The 25,167-nt window shown below is 49.9% G+C and overlaps 1 protein-coding gene across 2 annotated transcripts in view; it reads left to right on the forward strand.

Annotated features, from left to right (window-relative positions):
- Nucleotides 1–25,167, forward strand: part of COL15A1 (collagen type XV alpha 1 chain) — a 97,552-nt gene that overhangs the window by 53,703 nt on the left and 18,682 nt on the right. The window contains exons 13-30 of one of the 2 annotated variants that reach the window (XM_036888411.2): nucleotides 5,051–5,110; nucleotides 6,272–6,364; nucleotides 7,123–7,248; nucleotides 7,806–7,868; nucleotides 12,653–12,688; nucleotides 13,108–13,248; nucleotides 13,435–13,503; nucleotides 14,328–14,363; nucleotides 14,468–14,551; nucleotides 15,833–15,898; nucleotides 17,961–17,996; nucleotides 19,914–19,976; nucleotides 22,278–22,346; nucleotides 22,457–22,492; nucleotides 23,020–23,073; nucleotides 23,174–23,233; nucleotides 24,689–24,757; nucleotides 24,880–24,921. In XM_036888411.2, the coding sequence (XP_036744306.2) occupies nucleotides 5,051–5,110; nucleotides 6,272–6,364; nucleotides 7,123–7,248; nucleotides 7,806–7,868; nucleotides 12,653–12,688; nucleotides 13,108–13,248; nucleotides 13,435–13,503; nucleotides 14,328–14,363; nucleotides 14,468–14,551; nucleotides 15,833–15,898; nucleotides 17,961–17,996; nucleotides 19,914–19,976; nucleotides 22,278–22,346; nucleotides 22,457–22,492; nucleotides 23,020–23,073; nucleotides 23,174–23,233; nucleotides 24,689–24,757; nucleotides 24,880–24,921 (1,203 nt within the window). The remainder of the gene's footprint in view (nucleotides 1–5,050; nucleotides 5,111–6,271; nucleotides 6,365–7,122; nucleotides 7,249–7,805; nucleotides 7,869–12,652; nucleotides 12,689–13,107; nucleotides 13,249–13,434; nucleotides 13,504–14,327; nucleotides 14,364–14,467; nucleotides 14,552–15,832; nucleotides 15,899–17,960; nucleotides 17,997–19,913; nucleotides 19,977–22,277; nucleotides 22,347–22,456; nucleotides 22,493–23,019; nucleotides 23,074–23,173; nucleotides 23,234–24,688; nucleotides 24,758–24,879; nucleotides 24,922–25,167) is intronic. The other variant, XM_036888412.2, reaches the window with a different exon arrangement.

A 25,167-nucleotide genomic window follows, 5' to 3' on the forward strand; every position in this document is an offset into this window, starting at 1 on the left:
GTAAGAATCTAGGGCACCCAGCTTCCTGTCCCAGATTGCCTTCAAATTGAAACAAGAACTTCCTAACTGGCAGAGCTCTCCAAAGATGCAGAGGCCCATCTCGTTTGTCATGAGAAAGCTTGTCAGAATTGCACGGAGTGCAGAGGGAATGGAAGCCTCAGGTTGTGTGTGTGTGGCCTTCAAGGCCCCTCCCGCATGAGTGTCTGTGCTTCTGGGCTGCCCCTGTGTGACCTCATGCAAATCCTTTCTTCTCGTTGGGTCTCATTTCCTCATCTGCAAAAGAGGGTGGCTGAGTGTCAGGTCAGAGAACACAGGTCACGGAAGCTTTGGGAAGCTCTGTACACATACACAGGGTTGTCATCACTTAAGGCCTGTAACTTTGTCTTTTAGAAATAGGAAACTAAAGCTGGTCCTCAGTATGGTCCTCAGTGTGAGTCAGAGAATGAAATTGCTCTTCAGATATTAATATTTTTAAGAAAACTGTCCCACTGGTGACCAGCTTGGGCACATCAGTGCTCCAAGTAACACTGTGTTGCTCACATGTTCAGAGCCTTGACTCAAGCTGCAGGCATGTGAGTGATCACAGTGCTCTGGGGTGACCCGTGAGGGGAGGGCTGCAGGACCAGACGGCACACCAGCGACCCAAAGGCCCATTGCTTGAGCTCTTCTGCCAGGCACCTGGTGCTCACCAAGCTCACTGTCTCCTTGTTTAGAGTCGTCTATTTATTCATTGATCACTCATCGACTCAATGCACAGCAGCGCAGAGCCTCAATCCAGACATTTGGAGATAGAGATAAATATGACCTTGTTCCTGTCCCCAAGGAATTCACAGTCAAGAGGCAGGAAATAAGCCGTTTATGCTGATGTTTATTAAGGACTCTGTGTTCCAAGTTTATCTGATTCTTTTCACACCACTACTCTCTGGTGCAAGGGGATGATCTCCGTTTTACAGGTGTGAGACTTAGCGAAATGTGCCTGCGGTTGCTTGCCTCAGAGAGGCTGAGCCAGGATTTGAACTGAGGCATGCTGGCCTGCAGAGCTAATGCAGCTTCCCTGAGAGTGTGGTGTGGGGGAACAGTCCCAACCCGGGAGCCGGGAGGCCAGTGTCCACCTTCCACGGGTGGCACTGATGCATGGTGCATCCTGAGTCTCGTTGTCACCACTGAGTGGCAGCAGAGTGAGAGCGCCAGTGTTTAGTCCTATCTGCACACTGACCCCTGGACACTTAAGCCAATACAGCTGTCCTAGTCCACTGCCAGACCAGCTGAGGAGCCCCTGCTGCTGGGGCTCAGACTCCCTGCTAGGCACCTAGCATGGACCCCGCCGACCCGCTGTGATGCCTGTGGCCCCCAGCTTACACCTTGTGACGTCCTAAATAAAGTGCCCTGCCCTTCTGCCCCTCACCCAAGGGTCATGCAAAGCACCCGGACCATACCTCCCCGTGATGCCACATCGGATGCTGCCGTACTGCCTGGCAGTGCACCTCGACATAGGGCCCATTCTCCTTTTCCTTTCTAAAAGTAGTTTATTATGGAAAGCCTAAAAATTCACAGAAGGACTTGGAATGCTATACTACCGCCCCGAAAACAGACACACCCATCACTAAGTTTAAACAATTATCACCATTTTACCAATCATACTTTATCTCTTCCACCTCCCATGGCCATCTTTTTGGAGCAGAGGGGAGAAGGCTGGAATATTTTGAAACAAATCCCAAATACCATGTCATTTAGTTCATAAATACTTTAATGCATATTGCTACAAGGTTGATCTGGGACTTTTTTCCCCTTAGCTACAGTGTCATCCATCAATGGTAATGATAGATGTCATTGTCCATCTAACAAAATTAACAGTGGTTACTTCATATGATCCGATACCCTAGATGTTAAAAAAATTTGCCTTTTTACAGTTAGTTTGAATCTGAATCCAAACAAGATCTACACCTTACATTTAGTTGATGTGTCTCAAAAGTTTTTTGGTCTGTGATTGTCCCACCTTCCTTTTTCTTTAGCAATTGATTTGCTGGAGAAAATGGGTCAGTTGTCCTTGGATCCTTTGTGTTTACTGCTTCGAGAAGTTGGAGCTTGGTGAGGGCCTGCTGAGACCAGCTGTGCTGGTGGGAGTGTTGACAAGTTTACTGCTTCTGAGGAGTTCTTTGTGGACACAGATGAAAAACCATAAAACTACATATTGTTGACCCAGAAACTTCTGTTCTAGGGATCAATCCTAACACAGATAGTCAGATATGTAAAATGGCTTTGTTTACAAGGATGTTAATCCCAGTATTGTCCATACTAGAAAAAACAACAGACACAGTTTAATTAGTCAACAATAAGGGTTTAACTGAATAAAGTATATTAAAATAATGGAACATTGTACAGCTTTAAAATTATAGTTATTAGGAGTTTTTAATGTTGGGGAAAAATACCATATAATGTTAAGTGAAAAAAGCTGGTTATAAACTTGAGTATATTGTGTGGTCTTAACTGTTTAAAAATAGACACACACAAAAACCCTAGAAGGAAATGCCCTCCCTAAATACTAGCAGTGTGGCCTCAAGTGGTACAACTGTTGGGGGGTTGGTAGGTTTCTAATATATTTTGGTGTTTACCCCATGGGAACTTACGATTTTTACACTGGGATTTTTGAAAAGCTCTTAGAAGTGAGGAGGGCATTGGTGGGGAGAGAGAGACTGAGATAGAGAAAGGAGAACAGGAGAGACAAGCACACGATATTTCATCCTGGCCTGTGACTAATGAAGGTAGATCATCCCTAAGTGCCTGTGTCAGGAATCTGCAGTGAATTGAAATGGATGTCTCGATTCCTGAGCAGATGGTTAAAGCACAGTAAGGACAGTCAAGAAAGCACTCACTCCGGAATAGCTTTGGGGTCATTTGAATCTTGGAGTCACCGAAGTAGTGGGTGAGATGGGTATCTAAGCCAGGCTCTGCCGCATATCTGTGACAGATTTCTTCACCTCTCTCAGCTTATTCACGCACAAGATGGGGATCATAGTATCTATCTACCTCTTGGGTTGAGGTAAGGATTGAATGAGTTAATACATGGAAAACTTTACCTAGCACATAGTACATGCTCAAAAAATTAGGTATGTAGAATTATTTATGAGACCCAGAGAGGGTTAGGGGTTTGCTTAAGGTCACACAGCTCCCAGGAGTCAAGTACAGGTGAGAGGCTTAGAGTCTGGACTTCCGACCTCTGTTTTGCACTGTCCACAACCACCCATCTTCAGACGTGAGCCAGGAGTTGATCAGCAAAGTCCATGTGGTTCAAATGCAGTCATTCTGTTTCCAAGGTCTTCCCAGTGGTCACTTGGCAAATACTGAGAGCCTATTGTCTGTTGGATGCAGGGGAGCCTACTGTGCTTTTTTCATGGGGCTCACCATGCCCAGCCCAGTGCAAGCCCCCTGCTTATGCCCAGCTCACTACTCAGGACCAGGGACTGTCATCAGAGCTGAGCAGTTACATGTCCCAAAAACATGGCCCAGGTTTTAACCACATCTTGCTTGAGGTTCAAAGAGAACATGTGGGAATAAAAGGACAAGTTGGGCCCAATGGAGAAAAGGTTGCTGCTGTCACCATATTGGAGAGCACGTTGGCTTTGATCAAATGCCCTGAGCATGTTACTTGGGGTTCAGTCAATTCTGATCAAGGGACTAGCTGAAGCAGTAAGAGGTCTGAGCTCAAACGGAGCAAACTGAGTCTCGGAGAAACACAAAACAGCATGTGGCTTTGTTCCGGCCAAGTCTGTTCTTACTGACTGGTGGCCTCGGGCAAGTCCCTTGACTTCCACAGGTCTTGGTTTCCCTACCTGTGATCAGAGGGTCCTTCCAATTCTGCTGTGCTGGGTCTCAGCTCTGGACTCTGCCCCTGATTTTCTTTCTGGGAAAGCACTGGACAAACAGGAGCTTCAGAGCTCCACTGGCCTGGGTTCGCTTCTTAGTAGTTATAGGATTTTGGGAAAGGTCTTTACCACTTCTTCCAGTTTCTCCAAATGTAAAATAGGGTGCTGATGACTGCCCTATGAGGGAGCAGCCAGAATGAAATGAGGTGATGTTTGTGGAAGGGCTTGTCTGGTGTCTGTCACCACAGAAAAATAACATGTTCCTCCTATTGAAGCAATGGGTGATGTGAAACTATTGCCAATGGGATGTGCCTGTGGTAATCTCGGCTGTGAGCCCCAGGAGCCCCAGTCCTGTGGCCGTCCTGCCTGGGGAGCTGGCTCTGGCCATAGACAGCAACCAGCTGCCTCTGGGACCCTCTCTGTCTCTACTCGGGCCTTGGTTCCCTGCCCTCCCACTTCTGCAGGGCTGCACCGAAGCGGTCCCACAGGGCAGACAGTGTTCCAGCCCTGGCGTCTCTTGAGGCTGCTTGTGGGGGTGTGGGGAAGGAGGGCTGGGGTCTGGGGAGGGTGGTGTCTTCAGTTCTCTCTGCTCTGATCTCCTCAGTGAACTTCAGGTGCCAGTAGGGTTTAGAGGGGGGGGCAGCAGGGGTGTCTGAGAGGGGGGTGATCATACCACCACATATGCTGGGGGACATTTCACTGTCCATGTTTCCATTCCTTTTCGTCACCTGATTTGTCTGAGCTGCCATTTCTCTGGGTCCTTTCTTAAGCCAAAAGCCTCCCAGGATACCAGTCTTTCTCATTTTCTTTTCTGCTTTTTCTTTCTAAATGGGTGTTCCTGACACTGTGCAAGCATTTCCGACGTACCAGCTGCAGGCCAGGCACTGGAACCCGGATGTAATTCAGGCACCAGACCTGTCCTCCAGGAGCCTACAGTCCCAGGGAGCCAGGCCCAGAGCAACAGGAACCCCATAAAGGCTGCAGGGCTGGTGGGAGGAGCGGGGCGGCAGGAACGGCTTCGGAGTTGGGCCTGGACCCCTGTGCTTTGGCAGGACCTTGACGGGGGGCATGCTAGGTGACCGGGGGACATGTGTCCAGTGCCTGTGCACCCCACAGTGTCTACAGGCGGGAGAGGGGACAGTGGGACAGGGCGCACAGCACTCCACTGACCATCTTGTTCTCTTTAGGGTGAAGCTGGGGAGGGGCTTCCCAGCCACCCTGGACCTGCCGGGCCTGCTGCACCCACGGTGAGATTCCCCCCAGGCTCGTCACAGGGGCCAGGGATACAGCCAAAGGAGGAGTTGACCTGTTGGCTCCAAAGCGCCTTCCAGTCAGACCTCAGGGCTTTTGCTTCTACCAGAACCTTCAGTGAACTCAGGAGCAGAATCATTTACATTGTGTTTGTATGCTGGACCTCCAATGCTCACAGGTCCCTCCAACTCAGCTCATCCCAAACTGTATTCATCACCATGCCCCCAGACCTGCTCCTCCCCCAGAGTTCCCCACCCTTGGGAATGGCACCCCCTATTCCCGATTACCAAGAGAGAAACAAGGAAACGTCCTCGAGTGGCCATCCCCAGGGTCCAGCTGTGCAGTGCGTCCTCATCCCTCAGTCAACGGCAACAGCCTCCTGACAGTCTTCCTGCCTCCGTATCACCACCTCCCTTCCCCCACCCCTACACACACACCAGTGCGACCTTCCTAAACCCAGCTTTAACCCCTGACCCAGCTTCTCCTTGGGGCCTCTGAATGGGTGCTCCACACACACGTTCAAGGATTGAATTAGGCCTCACATGGTTTCTGTCTTGGGAATTAAGTACCAAAAAGGTGTTTTGGAAATTCCCTTTGGTTCTTTGGAGGAATTTGATGGCATTCAGCAAGTGTGCACTGAGCTCCTTCTCTGTGCCAGGCCTCACTCCAGACACCAGGCACTTAGACGTGTCTCAAGACTAGGCTGACCTTGGGGGCACCCTAGTCTAAAGGGACTCACAGACACACACACAACTAAGCGTCAAGTCAGGTGGCCCAATGGCCAAATTGAGACCTCAATAGAGGTTGGTGGGAACACAGACAGGGGAGAGAAATTCCACCTAGAAACGGGGTGGTGGGGCTTCCTGGAGGAGGTAACGGTGGAACTGGGCCATGAAGATGAGTAGGGATTTGAAGGGCAGGAAAGGGGGCTGAGAAGATATGAGTGAGTACAGTGTGCTTGAGGACTGGCTGTCAGCTGCACAGCCGGGAGGCAGTGATGGGGGAGGGTAGCTGGAGGGGACAGTGGGAGAAAAGGCCAGAAGGAAAGTTGGCAGCATCAGGTACAGGGCTGCAGAACATGGGAAGCTTTTGGTGACACGGCTGTCTTTGGAGAGTGGCAGGTGAAACCAAGCTGTGGGACTTCCTTCTCTTTCCAGGTGGGAACAGAGGCTGAGGGCTCTGGCCTCGGCTGGGGCTTGGACCTTGGCTCTGGCTCTGGTGACACGATGCACAGTGAGGAGCTGTTAAGGGTGAGTGTGAGGGTAGAGGACCTGGTATCTGGGTTGCCCTCACAGTCTGACCTTCAGCACTTCCTGGCTTGGCCCCACCACTCCCACCCCTCACCCATTACAGAGACCTGCCGGCTTCTTCTCTGGGTAGCACTTCACACTTTGGCTTCCAGACCCTTCTTGAATCTTTCCCAATCCTGAGGCAACCCCCTCCCTGCCTCTTCAGACCACTCCTTCTCCCTCTTTGTTTTTGCTCTTCTGGCCTCTGCCCATGGTTGCACCCCCGCTGGTCCCTGGTCCCCAGGTAGCACCTGTCTTCTCCAGCTGCAGAAACTTCCAGGCCCCCAACATCATTCGCAGTCCCTCCTCTGAGCCCCTGTGCTGAATCCCCTACCTAGAAGGCTCCACCCGGCCACCCCTCTGCCTGCTCGGCATGACAGGGCTGGAAGGGGTGTGGACTCCCCAGAGGGATGAGTGGAGTGGGAGCCGGATGGGTGCTACCGGCTGCAGGACCAGCCAACTGAGCCGGAACAAGAGACCAGTACACGGCAGGGAGATTTTTAACAAGGGTTAACAACAGGCAGTTTTTGACTCACCTCCCAGGTAATCAGAAAACTGAAGTAGCCAGAGCATGTCTGAGAAGTCCAAGGAACTGGGTTTTCACTGCATACATGTATGTAGGGAGAAGACATGATATAACGGGCTCAAAAAGGCTGGCATTCAAATCTCAGCCTTCTACTAATTAGCTGTGTGTGTGTGACAGAGTGTCTATTTTTTAGGGTCCTCCAGGCCCCCCAGGCCCACCTGGCTTGCCTGGGATTCCAGGAAAACCAGGAACTGATGTTTTCATCGGACCCCCCGGATCTCCTGGAGAGGATGGAGTGACTGGTGAACCTGGGCCCCCGGTGAGCCACTGAAGTCACCCCCTCTCTGTGGCCGCAGAGCTTCCTTCAGCCAGGGAGGGGCATACAGATTGCAGATCCCCGGGCTGTCTAAATCCATGGCAGGCGGAGAACAGCCAGCTAACATTTGTAAGCAAAAATCCTCCTCCGCCAAGTTTTGCTAAGACTCCTGAGAAGGAGCAGCCAAGAAATCACCGTCCTGCGCATGGTTTTCCTGTGTTATCATAGTCGGCCCGGGAAATGCCGACTCGTGTAGAAATCCCGGAATCCTGGACCATCAGTGCTGGCCTGGAGTGGGAGACCCTCAGTGCGTCTAGTCCAGCCCTGCGCTTGCCTCCCCCACGGGGGAGGAAACTGGACGGGGAGAGTACGGGGCACTCAGCCGCAGGTGACAGCCAACAGAGGTGCAGCAGAGCCAGGGCCTGGCATTCTCTGTGGATGAGCACAGGCTCTGGAATCACCAGCTGGGCCTTCCCAGCCCTGGCCGTTAGTTCTAGGAAGAGTTTATTTGTGGTTCTTAAGAGAGCTGCTGTGGACTGATTGTCATTGATGTTCCCCAGGGCCCTGAGGGACAGCCTGGACTTGATGGAGCCTCGGGCCTTCCAGGGATGAAAGGGGAGAAGGTAAGGGGAAGAAGGGGGGGGTTCCTACACGTGGGAGCCACCAGGCCCACACCACCTCTCTCTGACCTCTAGGCCCGACCTTGCCTCTTACGCAAATGACCCTCTCTAATCCCCTCTCCCGGTCCTCTCTGCTGGATGTCCCCATCCCTGGGCTCTATGGGACTAAACCTGAACTCAGCATCTTCCCTGTGCACGCATGCATGGCCCCAGCTTCAGTGAGTGGCACCTCCTTCTACCCCAAAACAGTCACCTTGACTCAGAAACAGTCTTCTCTGACTCCTTCCTCCCCTTTTCTTGCCCATCCGTTGCCAAAACTGGCCAATCTGATGTCTGTGACCCTCACCTCTCTCTCCACCCCGACCTGACATTCATCTCTCCTCAACCACAGTGTGGCTCCTCACTGGTGCCCCATCCTACCACCCACAGCACAGCCTCCAGCCACCTACCCAGTCCATCAGCCACCAACCTGCTTTTCTAGCTCCACCTCCCTCTGCTCCCTTGCGTGGCCTCTAGGCCAGCCAGCCAGCCCTACCCACGTGCATTAGGCCTTCACCTAGACAGCCTTCTGCCCTTTGCACACGGTTTTCTCTCTATCCTGGATGTCCTCTCCCTTTTCTCATCCTCCAGTGCCCCATTCAGATACATCCTCTGAGAAGCTCTCCCGGACTCGTTATGAGCAGAAAGCATCCTCCTTCCTCCACTTGCCTTTAGCACGGTAGTTATTCGGCTGGGGATCTCTTAGCCAATGACACTAAAGCAGTCGGCTTGCTTGCCTGCTCCCACGCCCTCCTTCACAAATACAGAGCACGAGTACTGTCTGCGTGTCCACAGAGTCCAGCCCAGGACTCTGTTGGCGTTTGATGAGTGAATGAACCTTCCTCCCAGCGCCCTTTCTACCTTCCATGCCTGCAGTCCTGCATGCCTTCACTCTCTTCATTCTCTCCAAGCCTGTTTTGTCTTCTGTCTGTCAACCCCACTTGGGGCTGTGAGTATGAGTTCCTGCCCCCATGGTGTTCATAGCCTGGTTGATCAGATAAGCCATATCCTGCGATGGGGCAGTGAGGATAACGTGAGCCTCCTTGTAGAGACGGAGTCATGGTTTTACTTGGAGGCAGGGTCCCTCCCAGATGGCCTTCTGTGTACTCCACCGCAATAAAGTTATGGAAAATGCTACCTGCCTAGACACCACTAGTTTCCATCAGCTTTCAAGTGTTTATTTTTATTGAAACAGTAACTTGATTTTCGTGGAAAGCTCATTTCTCAGAAAGACAAGAAGGAAACCATTGTCAAGCTTTATGGAACTTATTTTACATGTACCAACCATTTCATAGCAAATTGCAGTTTGCAGGAAACATCACAGACCTCCACACATCTTCCTTGTTCTTACTAGCTTCTCCCCACCCACCCCTCCCAACTGGCCTTGAACTTAAAAATACCCAAACCTATATTCGCATATAAACCCCCACACAAGTGCACTCTGCCATTGCTCAGAGCTGTGCAGCCATGCACAGAGCAGCCTGCTTGCCTAGGATAGTTGATGGAGAGAAATCACATTTACCCCCTGAAATTTACTATTACTCCTTATTTGTTGCACTGTGTGTAAATGAGGCTTTCTGGTCAAGTAAAAGCAGACTCTGTAAGAGCTTGGAAATTTGCATCTGGAGAGCTCAAGGGAAACCTTGCAGGTGACATTTATTTAAGGGAAAAAAGCAAACGAAGAGGCACGGTCTGGACAGAAAATACAAGTTAACTAGTCATCACACTCCCTTTGTCCAAGTAATCCCAGTTTAGCTTTGTGTAATTCTCTAAATCTTGTATAATAAAGAACAGGTTGGCCCTCAAGAACCTGAGCAATGGAGCTGCTCTTAATGAGGATCCAGGAATGGGTTTAGAGCTTGTAACAACTTGTTTTAAGCAAACATTCCTATATTGACCTGATTTTTCTATTTCTTATCTTCTTTAATCATCAGATGTGTCTGGTATAAAACCTGGACTACAGGCCTCCATAAAACCACAGTCAATTGTAATCTAACAAATGGAAGTTATCAGCATAACCAACACCATGAGCAAGTTGTGCCACCTCAAATGATCACAACAGAAAAAAAATCCATGTATGCGTTAGGTTCTGTGATGCTCCTGGGTGGTGAAGTCTAATGAAGTCCTTGGCAAATCCACTTGCCATTATGAGCTGAAATTTCGAGTGAATTCTAAGCCATGATTTTGCAGCCCTCCTGCCCCTCAGTCTTTCAGGGGTTCTGTTATGGCACTGAACAAAGTACACTCTGCCATCACTATTTCAGGAATACGGGGTCTTTGCTGACCTTTTTCATTGGCGCTCCCACTGTTTTTTACTCCACCTGTTCATGTAGATTCCAACAAGATGAGCTCTTCCAGCCCCACGCTGATCTGCCCGTTATGCCAGAATGGTGGCCCCCAAATCTGTGATCCAAATGAATAGGTCCAAATACTATGTCCTCCCACATATAAGCTGGATAAAATCATCTGTTTCTGAGACAAATAAATCAAGGTCTGAAATGTCTCCTAGCACTCCCTTTGATACTGCTACAAAACATACTCTTGATTTGAAAAGAGTCAGGAAGGCAATTTAAAAGACACAACTTTTCACTTTATGAACAAAATCATCTTTAACAGGGTCAACTGGCAACACAATGATAAGGTTTTCAGAAGATAGAGTCCAGAAGTCAAGAGATGAGGCTAATTTTTCTGTTTCACCATAACCTTGACCATGATTTGACTTGTTTACTGAAAAAAATGTATAAGGTTGTCACTTCCTTCAGGGACAGATGGTGACAGGCAGCAGACGACAGCATGACTGGTCACACTCAAGAAAAGCAGACAGAAACTGTAGCCTCTGTGTTAGGCAGCAAACCTGGAACCCAATTCTTTTTGTTTTGGCCTAGATGGAGGGTCATCCTTAGCTCCTCCCAGGTCCGGCCAGCAGGCAGGGAAGGTCCTGCCGCTTCCTTCAGCGAGCACCCTTCTCCTGCACCCCACAGCGTCCAGGGTGTCTAGCTGGACTCTTTCTGCAGTTCTCTCCTCAGGAGTACATCTTCTGTTATTCAGCCCTTCCACAGAGTCATTCCTTTCAACAGTTTATGTATTTTTATTTCTAAGCTCTCTAATTGATTCTTTTCTCTAAACACTCTTCTTATTTCATAACAGTTTGTCCTTGTTTCAGGGCTGTAATACCTCCCTTGTCTCCCTGAGAATACACATCGTGTATGTGAAGCTCTGATCCGATTGAGTTCTTAGCTCTTTCGCCTCAGGGGCACATCCCGCTGTTGCCGCGGTGGCCTCTCTGTCAGAGCGTCCCCTTTGCTCAGATGTGTGCTGTTGCGGCTTTGTGTTTGCTTTTGGAGTTGGAATCCCTCTTTCCTGGTTTGCTGCCTCTTTGTACAGACGGTTGGGGAGTTGGGCTTCAGGAAGGGGGGATGGGAGGAGCGGGAGGTGCCGTCACTGAAGGCAGCTCGACAGCTGATCTTGTGTTTGGGGCCCTCCTGGACCCCCAGGGATCCCTAGCCCCCCGGCTCCCCTGTGTCCCTTTGCTCCAGTAAACAGCTCTTAGGGTTCTTGTAATAGAAATGGGGAAGGGAAGAGGAGGGGAGCTGGGTGGGCTCAGGGGCCGCCCTGCCCCAGCATTTCGCCCACCTCCCCTGTGGAGCCACGCTCTGCTCCTTGCTTCTCCCACCACTTGGAGGACACTTCCCTACGGTTTCCGCCATGGCTGAGGCCACTGGCTTCAGCCTCCTAGGTTTCCCCTTTGGTATATCTCACCACTGCAGATTCAGTGTCATGGGGCTTCTTAATTTTGAGCGTGACTCTTTCAGAACTACCCACTCTCTTGTTCTATGGATTCGATGTAGGAAGGGTGATGTAGCTGGGAGGGGGCTGCGGGCAGAGGGGAGCCGGGGGAGGAGGGACTGAAGAAAGGGCACAGCCTTAGATGGCGGGAATGCCATGCCCACGTGTCAGGACCGTCTGTGTGGCTGTGAAATTGCTGGCTCCCTCTCTTGCAGGTCCTTTTAAGGTTTCCTCGAAGACTCTGCATCTGGGGGCCCCCAGCTGCAGTCCTCTGATGGAAGGCAGTGTCCCCCGACGCTGACCCCTCCTATCCACCGGCACCCGTTGGTCCTTCACTCTGCTCAGAGCTCACAGCTCAGAGCTCAGAGCTCCTTTCTGTGGGATCCACATCTGCCCCCCACCTGTACTGCGGCCCACATTTACAGTGGACATGCAGTCTGCTTTAGAACGACATCCTCACCCCACAGTTCTGGGGCCACTGGAGCCAGCTTTTGGTCCTAATATTTTTCCAGAATAGAGTTAGTCATCATTCCACTTCTCTTCAAAAGTCTGAGGAATACATATCAAGCACTTGAAGCCCCTCTCCTCAGCTTCAAGCATGGGAAGCCCCCCTCTCCTTCCATCCCAGGAGGGCTGGGGAAAGGACCACACAGCCCACTGCCAGCCCTCCAAGGGAATTCTTCCTCTGCAGTCTCTCCCTGGCTCATCTTCAACTTCTCCTTTTTACTCCTGAGGAGGGTAATAAGCTAATAGTTGAAAAATGGGTTTCACAAGCTTTCTTAGCAAACTAACAGCCATTGTAATGCATTTAGCTTAGAGACAGCAATCAAAACTGAGCCAGGAAGAGTCTCATTTTAATATCCTCTTAAGAGTCTATAATTCTATGTGTCCTTATGAACCTACCTAATGAAATATATATTAATTGGCCTTTATTTTTGTTTATTGCTTTGTTTGTTTTTCAGGGAGCAAGAGGGTCTAATGGTGCAATTGGTGAAAAGGTAAAAAAAAAAAAGAAAAGTAAAAGCTTTCTCTTCCTTCGCCCCTTTCTCTGAGTTTACGATAATTGGACTGTTGGGCTGGAATATTGAACATAGAAATGCCATGGAACAGAGAGAAGTGCATCCCCAAGGAACTGCTGAGGGAAGGCAGAGCAGCTGGAGGTGGAGGGAGTGACTGAGCCGCGCTGCCCTCTCTGTCCTCACCCTTCCGCACAGATGCACTGGGATCAGTGCACCGGCTTGTCTCCAAGGGAAGTGCCGATTAGCAAGATGGCTGTCTCTGTACCATTAAGCAGTGCCAATCAGAGAATCCATCAGCCTAATTAAGTCCAAGAATGATTTTTCTGACATAGGCATGTATGTTGTTCCTTCCATGAGTGAACCCAGGGTTGGATAATCAGCCAGTCCTCTCCCTACAGGGTGACCCTGGCAATAGAGGCTTACCAGGACCCCCAGGGAAGAATGGACAAGTTGGTACTCCTGGGGTCATGGGACCACCAGGGCCTCCTGGACCCCCTGGGCCCCCAGGTCCTGGATGTGCAACGGGACTTGGATTTGAGGTATGTCCTCCTTTCTGAGGTTAAAGGATACTGTGCATGAAGGACTGCGGGAAAGACCAGCTGGGACAGCAGCCCGAGGGCAGAGGCTGTGCTGACCCCACTGAGTCTCAGCGCCCAGTCCACACCTGACCCAAGTAGGTGCTCAGGACCTGGAATCTGAAATTCACATTCTCTTTCCTTCCCTAGGATACCGAAGGCTCTGGAAATATCAGGCTGTTGCATGAACCCAGGATTTCTGGACCAATGGCTTCAAGTGTAAGTTGACTTTGGAAACCTCCCTTTTAGAGGGTGCTCATGCTCTCCTGCTGGAGTGAGGACACTGTGTGGTCCCAGCCTGGCTCTGCTAATTTCAGTAGTTTGCCTCTCTGTGCCTTTGGCACCCAGCTGTGCAATGGGGAGACTGGCTGCTCTGGATAGCTTCTTTCTTTGAAGAACAGCCCAGAAGTTCTACACAAAATGTCCTGCAGGAGAGCTTGAAAATCATATTTCTCTTTCTTTCTCTCTCTCCAGCCCCATGTCATCAAGCATCTCTGCTTCACTGCCTCCTTCCTGCTGCCCGATTCAATATTCACACTTTGCCCCATTTCAGAACCCTGTGCTCCTGACAGGTGTCCGTCCCCACTGCATCTAGTACCAGGGCAGTGCTGTCTGTCTTATACTGTGATACCTGCTCTCAGGGGGACCAACCCCCAGGATCTCGTTATCTTTGTCAAGTGGGGCCCAAGCTGAGCACACCAGTCCGAGAGGCACAGCACCTGGCAGAGGGGAGCAGTACAGCCCCGTCCTTGATTGAATGGGAGAACCTTCCCCTGTCCCCCAGAAGCAGATGGCTCTGAGATTCAGGGTCAAGAGGATGCTCACCCAATGCAGGCAGAGGGCCTCTGGTCCTCTCACTGTTGGAGGCATGTTCCTTCCTTCTGACTCTGGAAGGAGGATTTGCCTCTCATCTTTTGCTCCCATTATCTGGTACAAAATCCACTTGAGAGCTTAGGGAGAAATGGCAAGATGGGAGGATAGATGGAGAGTGAGCAAAGTGCATAGAAGAAAACCAAAGAATATTTATTTATTTGTTTTTCCAGGGTCCCAAAGGAGAAAAAGGAGACCAGGGCCCCAAGGTGAGGTCACAGAGCTGAGGTGGGTGTGGGAGAAAAGTCCAGTGTGGTTCTAGGAGCATTATCCAGGTACAGTGAATTTCTTCCATTATCATTGCTGCATCCAGGGTGACAGAGGGATGGATGGAGACAGCATTGTGGGACCTCCCGGGCCCAGGGGACCACCAGGACGCATAGAGGTCTTGCCTAGTGTGAGTATCATCCCAGTCAGAGCATGACTATGTATTTTCCACCTTTGCTAAAGGGAATAGGAGGTTGTCTACAACCAAAGGGCTTCCAGGGCTGCTGGTTATGCAGAGGGCACTGGAGTTATGTATCTGGCATTGGAGTTTCCTCCTGCCAGTGCACCCCAACTCTCTGCTTCTACCCCAGTACCACCATTCTCTCACATAGTGCTTCTGGAACATTCTCTTCCAGTTGGCAGCATTTGCAGTCAGGAGAGAATGGCTGTAACAGAGCTGTAACTGAGAGGCAAAGGAACATAAGTGGGGAAACAGGGAGGAAAGATAGTTTGGGTTATGAGAAATCAAGGAAGACTTTCTGGAGGAAGTGTTTTTGAGCTGGGACTTGAACGCCAAGAAGGATTTTACCAGGTAAGCCTGGAGGACAGGACTTCCACAATTCAGGTGGCAGGGATGCTCTGAGTCAAAGCACAGAGTAGGAATATGTGGGTATGTCCAAGGCACAGGAAGCTGATGGGCATGCGGGTGGATGGAGAGTGATGGGAAATTTGTAGATGAGACTGAGATGTGGGCTGGGACCAGATCACAGTTCACTTAATATTAGGACATCACATTGGTGAAAAATCGTCACCTTTCTGAAAAAAATGATGTCATCCTGGTAGATGACAAAAAGACAAAAAGTTCTAAATAACTGGGAAAAATGGCTAGAATAAAAGAAAAGTATGATTTAAAAATACCAAGTGTGGGTAAGGGTGTGGTGGGGTAGCATCTCCTGTGCTTTGGTGGAAGTATAAATTGTGTGTCCCCTTTAGACAGCTCTTGAGCAATCTGTTAAAACTAAAAACACCCATCCCCAAAAATTCCCCATGGAAATATCTCCATGCTGTATAGTTAAGTGAAAAAAGCAAGTTGAAGAATAATATATACAGCCTGATGCCATTTATATAGAACAACCACATGGACACACACACACACACGCACACTCACTCCCCAACAATACTGCATGCTTTCTGGATATATACTGTATATGTGTTTAAATTTCTGCCGAGGGAAGACATTCGTGTAGTGTGCAATTTTAAAATGAAGTGAAAGAAGAAAGCAGTAAGGCAGCTCAGGGCTGTTTTATAGGAAGTGGGAGGGAGAAAGGGAAGTGTGGGCAGTAGGTTAGGGTGTTAGCAGTGTCTGCCTGTGTTCTGCCATGCTGGGTGACTTCAGTTGAAGCCTCAGTGCCAGGAACAAGATGGAACATGTGCCACCCTCTGTCTCATTGTTTGATTTTTCTCTTTTCAGTCTTTGGCCAACATCACCCATGGATTCATGAATCTTTCTGACATTCCTGAGCTCATGGGACCTCCGGTGTGTATCCCCAGCTGTCCTAGGGTGAGGTGGGATCTCACTCTAGGTGCCCCTGTTGGATCTAAGTTGGGTTGGTTTGGAATCTTTGTAGCTCCTGAAGTATAGACCTAGAATATATCCCAATAGAATGGGAAGAGAACTTTGCATTTCTGAGAAGTCATTATCACGTTAATTTGAACATATGGGGAATTTTGTCCAGTGCAATAGAAGCTTCCGGTCCCATGTATCAGAGATATTTGTAATGGAAATCAGAGAATCGTTAGTAACAAACCATTTAATGTCTGTGCAATGGTTTGGCCCGCTTTTATTTACATGTTATCATTTCACAGAACAGGAAGCCTAGAGGGACCTATCCTTGTGGTAATGGGAAAACTGGTGCATAAGGAGAAAATGTGATCTGCTTCAGTCGTACATTTTAGAGATCAGGAACACACAAAGAAGCTACATTATTCTGCAAGTCCACAGAGTTGGTCTATGGCTCCACAGAACCTACAAGGAAGGAAGTTTCCTCCTGCAGCCCCTTTGCATCTTCCAGCATCCGCTGGTGACGGCAGGGAGAGAGGAAAGAGCTCTGGCCTTGTGGCCTGTGGGGCTTCAGCCCCGTCTCGGCTACACACACCCCTGAGCCTCTGAGCCTCTTCTCTGGTAACACCTTGCCAGCTTTGGGGCAGCTTATAAGAGGTGATGGATATGAAACTGCTTTGCAAACGGTGGTGCTCTGTGTAAGCCGACATGGAGACTGAGGCTTATACTTCCACAGCTGTGCAGTGCAGATATCTGCTGGGCTGCCCAGCCCTGCATTCCCCAATTAGGTCGGCCAAACCCCACCATCCAAGATCTGGGGAAAGTTCAGTACCCTCCCTGAGATTTCTGCAAATATCTGGGGTGGGTCCTTTAGAGCTCTGTCTCCTGCTGAGGGACCTCTGTTGGGTGGTCATTTTGCTGGCTTTTCTGTACTACATCCAGTGGGGCTCACATTCCTAGATCTCTACTAAAATCATCTCAAACACCCCAATAATCAAATCCTGAAGAACAGCAGCTAACAAGCAAAAGTCATTTCACAGACGGCCCTGTTTTCCTCCAAACCAGGAGGTTCGGGGTGTTAGGTGGGCTGATGCTAAAGCAAAGTGCAGGCAGCCTAAAATCGAAGATTCGACATCTCTGTTCTAAGAGTCTCTGGGCCTTGTCTGCAGGCATTACCATGCCCCACCCTCTCACTCTGCCTCAGCCCGGGGTCCTCCTTCCCTACTAATCTCTGTCCACTTCTTAGGCAAGTCCGGGCCCTCAAGGGTCCCCTTCATCCCTAATGGAGGGTCAAGATTTTCATACTCCAAGGCAGTTCCTTCCTGAGAGGACTCGAGTCCCAGGGGTCCCTTAGGCTTTTTCACCCCACTGTACATACAGCGTATTGAGAGACATGTTGCCATCCAGGTACGTCTCTCTGTATATATATTCTGCCAACCTCTTAGGACTTTAATAGTTATGTGGGCATCTGGGCTTGTAGGAAGAGGCAATCTGGCCCCATGTGGAGTGAACCACAAACTCCCTGTTTCCTGAGACCTTTAAAGTGGATGGTCCTTTAAAATTCTCACTCATATTCAGGGAAAAGGACTGAATGTCACCAATTGAAGCCCTAAAACCCCCGAGCACCCTTTTGGCTCACTCCTCATAGTTTAGGAACTTGTTTTCTGAGAACATTTGTCACTGGAGTTCTGCATTCAATGCCCCTAGAGATTTCTGATGCTAAGTGATTTTACAGGGAGGAGGCTGTGACGTAAAGTGCAGAGAGTTCTAGAGCCAGGGGTTGGGATGGGGTGGGGTGGGGGCTCTGGGCTCCTGGGTACAGTTCTGGCTTTGTCACGAACTAGTGGTGTGACTGCACGATTCCTCCTCCTCCCCGGCCTCAGCATCTCCTCTGCAGAATGGACCGTGTGCCCCGCTGTGTGGGAGCTGTTTGGGCCATTGGGAGGTTCTGGGAGGGGGTGGGCCCCTGAGGTGCAGTGTTTCTGCTATCTGGGAATGCTGCTCCTAACCTGCCTGCTTTGTCTGTGGTGTGTCACAGGGCCCAGAGGGCATACCTGGGCTGCCGGGATTTCCAGTAAGTACCACAGTAGTCAGCTTCCCTCTGTGCCCTGTGGCTGTGCTCATTCTGTTCCTTCCACCTGGAATGCCATTCTCCTCCATCTGCATGACCAAGCTCTAGCCCCATCTCGTTCACGTAACCTTTCCTTGTTGCCCCCACCTGGAGCCATCCTTCCTTCCTATGAGTCCCATCAGGCTTTATTCTCACCTCTGTTGTGCTTCTTTTCTGCCTTGAATAACTGTTATTTGTCCCCTGTCTTTTTTTGCAACTGTACTTTGAATAGTTTGTGGAGTTTCAGCCTTCCTCGTCTCTCTACCCCGGGGCCGGCTGACGCCAGAGCCAGTGCTTGGCTTCCTAAGAGTGCAGGTGGATGACCCGAGCATTTCACAGATACAGATCAAGTTCCTGAAGAGATAGGAGGAGGGTGGCAATGGAGGATGAGGGGAGGGGAATTGTGGACTAGAAGTCCAATAATTAATAGTCTGTGGGTACCACACTATGGCGCTTCCACCATGGAAGGTAAAAATGCATTTGTACATAGAAAGTGATCTTTTCTGTCTAAAGCTTGAGCCTGTGCTGAAGCTCAAAGACCCAGAGTGAAATTTATGTGATTTCTCCAAGATACTGCAGCTCTGAAAGGCCTGATGCCATCAGGTGACATGTACTGCTTCCAGGATAAAGAAGGAAATTTATCAAAAATGCAACAGAACTTTGTTCTTTATGGTGGAATTATAAGTGATTTCTTTATACTTTTCTGAACTTTTAATTTTTAAAAAGAGCACATTCTATGTGATGACACCAAAAATACATGTGAATAGATATTTAAAATCAAGAGAGAGTGGCAGCCACGGAGAAAACCTCTGACTTAGGAACTGGAGAGGCCAGACTGCCAAGCCCCAGCCCCAACGTGGCTGCTGCAAACTGGTGGCATGTTCCAGAATGCATTTTCTTCTAAATGAGTATTTCTGTGTTCCTGAGGGAGCTCTAGGCTCCTCAGAAGAACCTCCAGGGTCACGCCAGGGAGTAAGGAGGGGACCAGAAAGCAGGTTTCAAGCCACCATGCTCCACTGAGGAAACTCCCTTTGATTTATCTTATATACTGGGCTTTTGTTCAAGACTTTATTTGAAAAAAGGAATGAAAGGAATGTCACTGCTAAAAAATAACAACAACTATTTGAAAGCCACTGCTCTAATGAAGAACGCACCCCTTAGCCCAGAACACAAGACATGGACTTGTGAAAAGCTAAACAGCAAGTGTTGAAATGCTTTTTTGGGACAGATGTCTGGCTATGTGAGTCATTGTCACAGATACGTCATGCCTGTTGGAGTTGAGAAGAGGTCACCTCTGACTTGGTGTGCAGAATTTGGCTCTGCAGAGGGGTGGGTGGGCATTCCTGCAGGGGGAATGGCATGAGCGGATGTGCAGAGGCAAGGGGCAGTGCAAAGAATAAGGGCCAGGCTCAGCCCTGGTGGTATGATGGAGAGCAGAAGATGAGGCACTGGGGTGGGCAGGGATGGGTTTGGGTATCAGGCTAGGAGATTTGGAACCCATCTCACAGGTAGCAGGAAGCCAGAGAAGGGGCAGGAGTCCTGGAAGGTGAATGGGGGGTGGAGGCAGGCTGCTGGATGTGCTGAAGGACCCCGGGGGTGAGCAGAGGTGCAGGACCAGGCTGCTCAGTAGTTCCCACTGGAGGCAACCAACATTCAAAGGGGCATGTGGCCTCCAGGCTTCCTAACGCTTAGTGCTATCTTCTTTCCATAAGACCGCAATTTCTGGACTATTTACATTTAGGAAAATATCATGGCTAATTGTGAAGTCCACCTACCAGGGCAATGACACTCTCTATTCTACATTTTGAAAAAATGCTTCCATCTAGTTAAAGTGTTTCAATCTCAACAAGCAACAAAATACCCTCCAATGATTCCTTCTAGGGCCCAAAAGGACCGAAAGGTGACACTGGTGTGCCTGGATTTCCAGGACTCAAAGGAGAACAGGTAAGAGGGGCCCAGGTTTTGGTGGAATCATGCTCCAAATATTGCTAAATATTTCAAGTTGGCTGACAGTAGATGTTAGCTTAAAAAAAAAATTTGGTAGGTAATTCACACTCACATTATAAAGTCTACTTTAAATTTTAAAATTCAGTGACTTTCATATAGTTACAAGGTTGTGCCGCCATCACCATTACTTAATTCTAGAACATTTTCCACATGCCCCAGAGAAACTCCATATTTATTAGCTGTCACTCCACAGCTGTTAAGTTTTATGATCTCAAAATTCCTCTGGGAGGAAGGTGGATTGTGGGTGGAGAAATTGATTTCTATCATTGTTGGGTAAAGAATTTACCTGACACTCCCGTGAATGTGCTGTGCTTTGTCTGACTACCTGCTGGGCACTCCTGTCCGTGTGCTCCCCAAGGGTGCTTTCACAAGGCCGGGTACACAAATGGCACTCAAAACATTTGGGTAAAATAATACATAATTCATGAATACAATGAATGCTGATGTTTAGAAACTATAATTTGGGGCATTTTGCACTTGGACAGCAGTCTTGGTCCAAAACCTTTAGAATAGGCATTCAGCCTCCTGGAAACTTCCCGGGCACTGGACTGACCTTTGTGCCCTTCCACATTTACCTCTTAGAATTAACTTCCCAATTGGTTTTTATAGATGAGGGGGAAGGTGGCATGCATAAACAGATGGCAGAGACTCTGGATTGGATGCATGTATTCATCTGTCCATTTTTGCACTCATCCACCTTGCATCCATCTCCTAAGGTGTACCAGCTGGTTTTCTGTACTCGGCACTCAGGGCATAGATATAAGACATGAGGGGTAGACACATCAAGAGCCAGCCCTCTCATGGGGCCATGGCTGTAACAGAGCCTGTGCAAAGCCAATGGGAGCAACCCCTGAGCTGGCCTTGTGGAGTCCAGGTGGTGGGTGTGTCTCTGAGAGGAAGGAACAGGGGCTTTCCTCCCTCACCCCCCACATGCTGGCCCCCAGAGAGGAGGAAAGGGCTCCAGTGTCTGTTGGTCCACAGTTCCAGAGGGTAGGAGGCTCACTGTGCTGGACAAAGTGATCTACATTTGGTGCCCTGTGGGGTGATACCTGGGATGCTTTTTGCTGTCATGGGCCTATGGCAAGTGGCAGCTCTGGCTTGGGAGGTGACCTGGCCAAGCAAGAGCAGATCTTGCTTTAAACACTGTTTCCTATGAGGTGAGGTCAGAGGGACCTAGAGGGACCTATGTACCACCCCCACCCCCATCCCCTGCTGCCTTTAAAACTGGGTTGGTCATCCCGGCAGCCCTGCTCCAGCCTTTGTGGCAAATGCACTTTCTCTTGCTCTGCCTCTAATGCTCTTGTGCTTGCTTCTTCCTGCTGCTGGCGCGCTCAGGATTGGCTTTCCTCACCCACGGAGGGGTAAGATCAAAAAACCAGGTGTGGGCTTCGGGGGCCAGAGAGAAGAGGCTGCTCTGCTTGCTTTGGCACCACTGCCCTGGCTGCTGCTGGCCCCCCTGAAGGGAGACTGTATGTGGTCCAGCCCAGTGCCCCAAGGGCTAGCATTCAAATTTGGGGTCAAAGCCTCAGAGTGATACAGAAGGTTCTTCGATATGGCTTTGCTCTAGACATATATCATGTTGGAAGTCTCCTGGGATAGTAGATGGCTCTGCTAAGGACAGGATTTGGGGCAGGATCCTGTGTACCTGCCACCCGCCTATGCATCATCCCTGTTTCGCAAGCCTCGCTTGATCAGGCTTGCACAAGAGCCTGGAGTTCGGAGGCCAGATTCCACATGGAGACACAGGGCCTGTGTCGAGAGAAGCCCCTAGTGTTCATACCTTCATCTCTTTCCCAATTTCAGATGTTTTAACTAGAATAAGGATTCTTGGTGCGAACACATTCAAGTCAAATTGTTAGGAAAGCAAGCCACTGAAGGTATTGGGAGCCCGGAGGTTCCCGGAGGGGTGCCATGCAGCACCGTGCTGGGCTGCTTCCTGGCGGGCCGCGGGTGAGGGTGTATCTCTGTCAGCAGTGGAGCCTGGAAGGGCCTGCAGGCCCCTGGCCTGTGCTTTCCGCCAGTAACTGACGGTGCCCCGAGGGGATAACCCAGACAACAGCCAGCCACTCTGGAAGCTGTTGCAGTCCTCGAGGGAGAGGTTATGGCAGAGCAGCAGGGTCGAGAGGCAGGATGAAGGCAAGAGAAATCACGGGGGTAAGACTGAGAGGCCCCATGGAGCCTCTGGGTAAGGCAGCCAGGAGAAGGCCCAACTTCATCGAAAGATTCTCTGAATTACAGGGCGAGAAGGGAGAGCCGGGTGCCATCCTGACGGGGGACATTCCTCTAGAAAGACTGAGAGGGAGAAAGGTAATTATGTCACCAGACCCTGAAGGTACACATCTGCCTCAATGTCCCATCTTTGTTTCTGCCACAAACTGTGCTCCTCAGACTGACAAGTCCATGTCTCTGTGTTTTAGGGTGAACCAGGCACTCATGGAGCCCCAGGACTAATGGTAAGCCAGAGCTGCATCTGGACTGAGGTTTGAAGCATACTTTGGTTCAATTACATTGAAGTGTTCCAGTTGTGAAAATAAAAAGGATGTGACAAAATGTGTATGCATTATAGTAGGCTTGCTGCGATCAAATAAAAACCTCCGTGGTTTTTAACAGGATAGCACCTTATTTCTCACTCTTGCAAAGTCCACTGTGATTAATCCTAGTGGGGCATCTGCCCTCGAAGCAGTGACTAGGACCCAGGATGCTTCTGTCCTGTGACTCTGCCATCTGTGGACTGAAGGCCACACTGGTATCTCCAGCTGGCAGCAGGTGTGGGGTGGTACAGGGTTGGTTCTGGCAGAGAGCAGAGAGGCCAGGAGACAAGGAGCCAGGCAGGGGGGTACTTCATAATTGCCCCTTGCCCTCCGTCCTCCTGTCGGTGGTTCGTTGTCCCCACTGCCCATGAAAACAGAATGGGTGGCCCCCATCCCCCTGACCCTTGAGTTTCTGCTCTTTTCTAATCTGCTATTTGTTTTGCTGCTAGGGGCCCAAAGGACCACCAGGACACAAAGGAGAATTTGGTCTCCCAGGACGACCTGTAGGTGATGGTGTTCCTCAGACCAGAATTGAGGGAGGACCTGTGGGCCAGGCCGGCTGGTGGGCGCTGGGTTTACTAAGATGTCTCCTGTGGCTTTCAGGGCCGCCCTGGACTGAATGGCCTCAAGGGCGCCAAAGGAGATCGAGGGATCATGATGCCAGTGAGTACCACAGCCACTGCACAACCCTGGGGACAAGGCCAGTGTCCAGAGGAGGGTGAGACAGTGCCTGATGCAGTGAGCGGGGTTGCAGACAGAACGTTCAGCACTGTTTTTCTTCCTCCATTGCAATGTCCAAAGATCCTCCAGCCCAGCCCTGTCATCTACTCACTCTCAGGAGGGTCCCTGCTACTGAAAGCACCTTAGTGGAGTATAAACTTCCTTGTCCAGACCCCAGAGGGAGGGGGAGAAAGCAATCTGGGCACACTTGGGGAATCTGTTTCAGATCCCAAGTCTTCTGACTCTAGAATCATATCCATCTTCCTCTGTTACCCAGGCCCAGGGCTTTCACACCTCACTAGGGGCTCAGTTCACGTTTGAGTGATTACCAAAGCTACTCAGCTGCTTACATAGGGCCTCCCAGGATGGCAGGCACTGGGGGCATCAGTAGGGTCTGGAGTCTAGAATAAGGAAGCCACTATTTATTAAGCACCTACTATTTGCCAGACGGTCTTCACAGTGCTTTTAAGGACAGCATCTCAGTCTTGATAATAACTGTTCTGAGAAACACTCTATGGGGTCTTTATTTAACGCAAGAAGGAACTGGGGCCTAGAGAAGTTACATGACCCACTGAAGGTCACCCAGTTAAAGAGCACCAAGCTAAGATGCAAGTGCAGCTCTCAGCCTCTTGCTGCTTCTGTTTGTGCCGCACTGTTCCTACTTGGTACTTGCAGAAATCCAGAAATGCAGCCCTGGGGGACTGACTCACACTCATGAAGCCCACTGGGGCTACTGGGGAGGCAGAGACTGATGCACTGATGCCTTCACTTAGGATGATTGATACAGCTTCCAAGCAGGCCAGAGCCTCCCCCTCCTACTGCAAGGTCCTGCTTGGTATCCAGGTTTGGAGGAGAAAACATTGCATTGCTTGATCTCATTATTAAGGCCAGGCTGACCTCACTTTGACATGACTCTGTCTAGCAAGATTTTTGCATTCACTTTTGCATTTATGAGGCACTCTCCCAGATACCATATCACATGAGGAACCCCCCACCACCCCGTCCCTCCATAGCAGGGATGTTCTGTTAGAGAGGCAGTGGGCTTACTATTGGCTGAGTGCTGCTCAGGGAGTCAGAATCTGGGTTCAATCTCAGCTCTGCCGTAAGTTGCTGTTCGGCCTTGAGCAGCCCACTTCCCTTCTCTGGGCCTTGTTATCTCCATCTGTAAACCAGGATAATACTTGCTGTTCTGATGTCTCCCCCATGGATCATTGTGTAGATGCAATGAGGTCACAGATGTGCTCTTCAGAAGGGACTAGCCTACTTATGGGAGAAGTTAATTGACTTAGAGGACCCTCCTTTCCTCATTGTGTCCCCAAACCCTGGGGAGAGTATCACAGTTCCCTCTGCACTCTCAACAACCTGAACTCAGAAACGGTCTTTTCTTTCTTCCTTTAGGGCCCACCTGGTTTACCTGGTCCTCCAGGCCCTCCTGGGCCACCTGGAGCTGTGGTTAACATCAAGGGAGTAAGTGGGGCAGGGGCATGGTGGGGACCTCTCTGGGGGAGCTGGCAAGGAGCCCAGACTGGCCTGAGCTGGAGTCTCATATGTCCTGATGGCCTCACTTCTCTTGTTCTCACTTCCCACAGGCTGTCTTTCCAATACCAGCCCGGCCACACTGCAAAACACCAGTAAGTAGCATCTATTCACTGCCTCAAAGAGCAGGCTTTCATGTAGAAAGCAACTCAGAGAAGGTGATCAGTCCAGTTGAGCTCTTTCTATCCATTAGTGTTCTCTTTGATGTCTTCTATCGCCTACATAGAGACCCTTAAACGACTAGAAGCTTCTAAATAACAGATTGTGGCCATGAAGCATTCTGGATCATCTAAGGTTGCATGTGTTGTCAGTGTTTTTTAATGCAATCAAAGAAGCAGTGC

The sequence above is a fragment of the Manis pentadactyla genome, chromosome 3 (assembly GCF_030020395.1).
Source record: "Manis pentadactyla isolate mManPen7 chromosome 3, mManPen7.hap1, whole genome shotgun sequence".
NCBI lineage: Eukaryota > Metazoa > Chordata > Mammalia > Pholidota > Manidae > Manis > Manis pentadactyla.